The sequence below is a fragment of the Pseudoliparis swirei genome, chromosome 24, assembly GCF_029220125.1.
Source record: "Pseudoliparis swirei isolate HS2019 ecotype Mariana Trench chromosome 24, NWPU_hadal_v1, whole genome shotgun sequence".
NCBI classification, from domain to species: domain Eukaryota; kingdom Metazoa; phylum Chordata; class Actinopteri; order Perciformes; family Liparidae; genus Pseudoliparis; species Pseudoliparis swirei.
This window is the reverse complement of record NC_079411.1, coordinates 23,559,349-23,566,940: the sequence shown is the minus strand read 5'-3', so window position 1 is coordinate 23,566,940 and position 7,592 is coordinate 23,559,349. Positions and strand designations below refer to the sequence as shown.

The following is a 7,592-nucleotide window of genomic DNA, read 5'->3' as shown; positions in this document are numbered from 1 at the left end:
AGGATAGGTCAGAGCAAACAGAATGCTAATGTGCACGGTAACACTTGTTGGTTTTTCCCCTGTCATATTGTTTGAGGTATATTCCTGTAATAAATTACTTGGAAAAAATTCCACTTGTAATCCCGTTTGACTTCCCAGTTGGCCTGTAACTCTCAAACAACATGCTAGAATAAGGACGTGATAGCAAAGTTATTTTTGTGGTGAAAACATTTATTAAACACATATTAACATTCACATGATTGAAAAATTCAGACAGACAGAAATAAATTAGGTATAAATGCCTGACTGTATTTGTGAACAGACATAAATCACAATACCAAACTAAGGCATGTATATTGCAGTTCGTCACTGTGACATGTTGTTTCATCATAGCAGTTCAGAAGACAGGAGAATAACATTGATGTCTATAGCCCACTTGTGGTCACGTCTCAGGAAGTGAATTCTATTATCTTGACTGTTCTGTTTCTGTCTATCTGCTCTGCTGGTTTCAACAACAGGCCCACAGAGACCATTACTTTTTATTTATTTTTTTCAAGTAAGACTACAAGCAGTCACGGTTCATTTTAAGGCAGTGCCGTTATTGGGCTCAGTTTGAACTGGTGGTGGACCGGGGACTGCAGGCAAGAGGTAGGGAGGGTGAACACGCATGGCTCAAAGTTTTTGGTGTTGAAGTCGTTGGCGAAAAAGGAGGCGGACTCCTGGGCGCAGGGTGTGGCAGGTTCAGGCGTGGCGGCGTGAGCCGGGGCCATGGAGAGGACCTCTGACTCGAACTGCAGCAGCTGACCCATGAAACTGAAGTTGGGCGAGATGACTGCCCGGCGCTGCTTGATGATGTCGAAGGCCTCATCCAGCCGGAGCTGCTGCGTCCTCATGATGTAGGCCATGCAGATGGTAGGTGAGCGGGAGATGCCCGCTTCGCAGTGGACCAGAACCTTTCCCCCTGATTGCTTCACGTGATCTGGAAGAAAAAGAAGACGCGCCAAGGTTAATGATCTGGGGTGAGATGGCGGCCCCGTTGGACTTTGTGATCATTTACAAAATTATTTGAATCAAACTTTGCATTCATTTATATATATTTATTTAAGAATGCACATTTCAAAATAGAGACCTACGCAGTGTCATGTTTTTATGTAAATGTTCTGTCTGTCTGTTATTAATAATTTAAAATTCAAGTTATTTTGGTCGAGAGGTTGCAATGAATCACCAGGGAGTTTGAAACGGTGAATAATAATAAATCACATTTTCACAGTGTAATCATTACGCACTCATCACTCCCACTCACTAATTAATGCAAACACCTTTGTCTTTCTCTCTCCCACACTCAGACTCAACCCTGTCAGTGCACCTCATTTGTAGGGGCACGGAAATAAATGTGTGCACATCATCTCCCAGTCTCAGTTGGACACGCAGAGACACTTGTGAGGCCTGTCTGAGTCACAGAGTGCAGCTGTACGTGAGATGTTCTTTCTCCCACACTGCTGGGGGGGGCGCTGGGTGCTGCTGCAGAGACGGTCTGTTCTAATTTGGAGCTGCAGCACTCCTCCGTGCCTATCTGTGTGTTGTCAGGCCCACTCAGATAGCTACTTTCCGTCGTCTGCACAAGTGTCGGTCGCGACACATTCCAAGATTTTTGCTAATTCCTAGCACTCCTGCAAACACCTACACGTCTCCTTGTCTGTCTGTGTCGTGTGCGAATTTAATCCACCTACAGAGACTTGGTTCCACTTAGAAGCCACTGCAGACACCTATGCCCCCCCCTCTCTCTCTCTCTGTATACACTAAATATAAACATTTACATCAATAAAAAACCCTTCTCTCTGGTCCTGAGAACCGCTGCCGAATGATGACTTCTGGGAGTCTCTCTATAAACCGCATGAATGATGGATGAACTTCCCATCTGGATGGCAACAGTGGATCAATAATATGTCTCTCAACCCTCGACTGTGCATCAGTAACCATGTTCAAAAGGGTTTCTGATTGGTGATTGATCTTCGTTTGGGGGTCCAGCTGCAGTTTGGTGATTACTTCTGTGCATTGCATTTTTAATAGGGGGTGGCGTGCTAAACCCGCCCCTGGAACTATTATTGTGTTATGTAATAATAAACAGGCTGACATCCAACATGTAGGCTGCATCCACAAACAATGGACAATACCAAACAACAGCACTACTGGCTGGCCGAGCTGCTCGTGGGTGAGTTTCGCCCATGGTTGTGCCTTGCTATTAATAGCCGATAGCACACTATGTCCATCTTCTTGCTGGTGCAGTTATTATCCGGCACCTCTCTCCTCTCCCACACACTCTCTCTTCTTCTGTAACACATTCATGTCCTCTGTGCCCTCGGGTCTGTCAATGATTCCCACCTGCGAGCAACCACCAATATATGCTCTCTCATTATGTGTCAGTCAACTGGCTTTTATCCTACACCCAACCATCATAAACAACTGTGTGTGTGTGTGTGTGTCCCCAATCTCCTCCACCCGGCCATTACTAAACTCGCGGAGCTCGCCCAGTTCTCACACTGACTGGCCACACCCGGCAGAGTAAGCCACCGAGATTAGGCATGGGAGGCGATGACGGCATGGGAGTGTCTTTTCCAAGTCAAGATGATGGGGGAGGAAGGGAGAGAGGGATGAAGGAGACCATGGGGGGTTGGGGATGAGAGCAAATCCCAAATGAATGAAAGCAGACTGGCTGGATCGGCTGGTGGAGGATTGAAGGCAGGCGATCAAGTTAAACTGATTACAGTTTACAGCCCTCTATTTGTGAATGGTGGCAGGTAAGAGACTTCGACAAAGGAGGTTTATTTGAGCATGCAATTCCAAAATAAACAGAGGAGACTACTTAGGGTTGCACTATAAAAATACAGAATGTGGTGCTCCAGAAGGTGGTGGTATTTATTTATGGTGGTATTTATTTCCCTTCCTGGCTCGTTTGAATGACTGAACTATTTGCCGACTTTTTTTAGTATTCAGATTCAGACGGGAAAAAAAAAACAGGAGCGCAAACGCTCTTGACGGAGTTTTATTTTTCTCTCCATTTCCTCCAACTCACCGATAAAATCGATGGCCTCCTGGAAATGGGAGCTGATGTCGGCCATGTGGCTGTCCTCCACTGGGATCCACTTGTAGTCGTAGAGGCCCTTGGCCGGCTGCTGGTCCCTTCTCGACACGTTGAGCAAGGCTGTGATGTGAAGGTCGCTTAGATAGTCCTGTCTGGAGGCGTGATAGGCACTACCGAGGTAGAGGAAAGGCAGGATCTCCACAGGTTTACCCTGAGAGAAAAAGAGGGAGGGGGGGGGGGATACGTCAGTTCAACTGCATAATGACTAGAATATACAGAAAACACACAGGATTTCACAGCACCCCAGAATTTAATGCATCTGCTTTAATTCACCAATAATCCACCTCTGACAAAATGGCCAGAGCCACAACATCCAAACAAACACCGGTCAGATGCATGGATCTGGACCATGGATGGATTTCACCTATTATGTAAACCACTAATAACCCACAATATGTCAATATAGACACAATAGAGCGTTTTCTGAGAAGTGAAGCCTGCCACATGGTATGCTTTCTGTTTGGGCAGTGGAGGAGATAAAAGAAAGGTCAGAGTATTTTTTTCTCTACGCGGTGTCAGCTGCCCATCATGGTCTCAAACATGAGATGTCTAGGGAGCAGTGAAGGTCAGAGAACATCATGCATGATGAGAACATGTTTAGATGGAGTGACGCCAAATATCTCTGATGTCAGCAGGACTTGGATGTGTTGATTTATATCTTTCTTTTTATTTTTTGGATAAGGTTACAAACTTAAAACTGGCAGTGTGTGTGCGTGTGTGTGGGAGAGTAGGAAGTAGGCCTGCGGTACTGTGAAGGGTGTTTCCGTACCTGATCGTAATCTGGTTTGCGGTGAGAAAGCTTCTCGCTGTTGCTGTTGACTCTTTTCTCGGTTTCAGTTCCGCTCTGGTCGATGGTTTTCACCTCAGTGCAAAGTTCAGGGTATTGAGAGTGGAAGTTCTCGTATCCTCCTGAGAGAAGGGGGGGGGGGGAGAACACCGTGAGCACACGCTGTAATAAATAAGCTTTCCAATAAACACGAGGCCTAAACATCTTGTGAAATGGCAGCGTTTATAAAAACATGTCTTAGCAGCGGATTATAACATTTATAACCTGATTATAAGCGCCTAATTAATGGCCGGAGCCTGCATTTAAAGGACCGGTAATCCCTTTAACATCCTGGGGACGCAGAGGTGACAAACGGAAATGGAGGTGTTTCAACACATTATCACAACCCCGGTGGTTTTATTTAGAGAAAAGAAAATGCTAAGTTGTGTTTTCTTTCTTTCTTTTTTCTTTTTGGTATTAATGAACTGATCATTGCGCCATTAAATTCCCTTGCACTGACTCATCCGCTCCGTTGACGCATGCGGAGCGTTCGTCTCTCCAAGAAGTGAAAGAAGAATGTAAGCAGCTCTTAACACAGGCGAGATAATGATAACGAGGCAAATCGTGACTTCAATGTGGATTCAAAAGAAAAGTCAAATAAAAGTCAGAAACACAAGGTTAGACCATAAACAACAACGGTTGACGGTGAATTAGCTCTGAGAAAACCAAGCGGTTATCGTGTATTGTTTTGCCTCACAACATGCAGTGTATGAACATTTAAAATGAATAAAATATAACTTGCTACCATTACGTTTGTGGGGCAGCCAAGATAAGCCGTGGTGTGGGCGTGCACGACACGACGTGTTTTTGATTGAAATGCACTCTCGTAAATAAATTTTTAAAATATCTAAATGTTAAATATTTAAACTGTAAATCACCGTGCTGGCTTTATACGATTACAATTCTTAAAACAACAACCAAACAATTATATTTTTCTTTATTTCTCACTCTCTGGATTACAGTGTAATATGTCACGAAGCTCTCACCTTTGAGGAAGAAGATGTTCGTCCCGCTCGCCAGGTGAGCGAGAGTGTTTATTACTATTTGTGCTACGCTGTCCTTTTTCAGTTTCTGCCAGTGGGACGTCCGGTCGTCCAGAGCTACGATAGCCGATATGCTCCCCTCCCGAAGCCGGAGCAGGGAGCTCTCATCCGGGATGACAAAGTGCAAAGGCACCGGCCCTCCTCGAGACCTCCGGACCACCACTGAGTTGAGATTGACATTGACGGAGCCTCTGATGTTGGAGTTCGTAAATGAGAGATACGGTCTGCAGTCCACAATAAGGCAGCTGCCACTCTCCTTCCTGATGATTTTCCTCAAACGCCGGCAGTCTACGCTGGATACTTTCATCTTGACGTACGAGGAGCGGGATGTTATTGCTATTGTTATTAAAGAAATTCAACTGGATTTACTCCGAAACGGCGGAATACGGGCGAGCGAAGAGTCCCGTGCGCTGTCTGCATCTACATGTCCTCCAAGGGGATTCCGGCCAATCGGTTTTATAAGAACGGGACCTCCGGCGCGTGACGTCACGAACCATATATGGACACCGGCGAGGTGTGATCTCCAGCAGAAAAGCCCGCCCACACCGATGAGTGGCCCGTGACTCCGCCCCCTGGTCCTGGTGGATAAAAAGCCCGATACTGCAGTGGGTTTGAGTCAACTACTACTCACCGCGGGTCGGTCGCCCGCGCCTCCTGTGACCGGTCCTCTCACTCTCAGCTCACAGCGAGGTGCTTCGATGACACAGTAAACAATGATGGACATTATTGTTTAAAAAAGATGATTTTTTGATGCTATTAATGGCACATTTACAACACGTAATAAAGATGCTCTGCTATTCGATTATTTCCTTCCAAAAGGAAGTGTGACACGAATATAATAGGGATACCATATGAAATAGGACTGACTGACACGGACCCAATTTACTTTTACAATTGATTACTGATTCTCTGATTACTCAATGGTCCTGAAAACGTTAAAAAATATGAAATACACTTATTATTGAGACAACCCCCAAAAGCTTAACATATTCCTAATTAAGAAACAGGAAATTAGGCATTATTAATGAATTATTATAATAGTTGTTATTTTATATATATATATATATATATATTCTCAGTCCATCAATTGATGAATTAGGAAATTAGGGAATATTTTGCATTGAACTATTAATGAATTATTATAATAGTAGTTATTTTATATATATTATATATATTATATATATATATATTCTTAGTCTATCAATTGATTAATTGACTAATTGTTTTATATTTTACAAAAAATATTATTGTGCATCATACATGCAAACCCACCGTACACCAACACTCGAAGGTGCACGGCAAATCTAAAAGCACATAGAGCCTTTTTAAGAACATACTTTACGATGATATAATAGCAAATAAAAATGCCATGTAATTACTTTTGTTCACATAAGTACCACGCTGAGCACTGTAAATCCCCTAAGGTGTTGTTCAGGCTACTTATTAATAATCCTGCATGTAGTACTCAGTATTGTGTGGACTTTTAAGAAGAGCTCAGTGGCTGGACAACAAGTAGCTGCTAACTTCCGCTTCCCATGAATAGCCCAGTGAACCTGCCATATTTATATCCCTCAGCATGTAAGCCTAATTCCCCAAATGAATTGAGAGGTTTAAATGTTCTCACATGACACGCAGTCAATCCTAACACGCACTGCACGACCGTGTTCGGGGTTCTCTTATATACATGTATATGTAACTATGTAACTTTAGCTCTTAATCAAACTGAAACCATTTGGAATTCACCCAGAAGAGTAGGAGCGTGGTGTCAATCATCTTATCTAACCTTTAGCAAGAAAGTGAAGCTTATTTCCTAAAATGTTGAACTAATGCTTCACCTTAATATATTTAAATGAGTTTCTCTACGTACTGAAGCAGCCATGACAGTCGCTCATGGAAATCCACACTCATTATATGATTTGACTGTTACTTTTCATGGGAATCTCTAACCCATTACCTACCACGTACCTTATTTACTGAAATAATTATGTTTCCTACTTAGAGTGTGAGGAAACATTAAGGTTCGCGGACCAAGCCAGGCTTAACATGTAGCCTAAACATAGTGTAAACAAGAGGGACTGAAAGCCTCTCTGGTGAAACGAATCCAACAAATAATGTGTTACATCATGTTGTTTATGCTGCATGATGGCGTGGGAATGATGAGAGGAGCAAGACAGGGTAAGGGGGGGGGGGGCAGACTGGTGAGAAATGGAGAGACAGCGAGACATATGCACAGTGACAGACAGAAGAACAGATGACAGACAGACAGATAGATAAAGAGACAGACAGACAGACATACAGACAGAGACAAATAGACAAATAGACAGACATACATACAGACATACAGCCAGATAGACAAATAGACAGACAGATAGACAGACAAATAGACAGACAGACAGACAGACAGATAGATGCCTGGCGGTGATGGTGCTGAGGATTACGGGGACAGCAGGCAGAACATGGTGCAGTGTAATCTGGGTTTGTGATAACATGGCCGATGAGTGGGGAGACCCAACATTCTTTTCCGAGCCCTCAATGAATTATGGTTTTTTTTTAGGGTCAGCTGTAAACAACAACAGATCCAGATGAGCCAGATAAACTAAAT

The 7,592-nt window shown here is 43.7% G+C and overlaps 1 protein-coding gene across 1 annotated transcript; it reads right to left on the bottom strand.

The window, feature by feature from the left end:
* Positions 1-189: 189 nt before the first annotated feature.
* On the bottom strand, positions 190-5,415 carry dusp5 (dual specificity phosphatase 5). Its single transcript, XM_056410094.1, has 4 exons — positions 4,934-5,415; positions 3,891-4,030; positions 3,053-3,272; positions 190-958 (listed from the first exon to the last, which is right to left on the bottom strand). The coding sequence occupies exons 1-4, from the start codon at positions 5,295-5,297 to the stop codon at positions 564-566; spliced, it is 1,119 nt and encodes a 372-aa protein (XP_056266069.1). The 5' UTR covers positions 5,298-5,415; the 3' UTR covers positions 190-563.
* Positions 5,416-7,592: the final 2,177 nt, after the last annotated feature.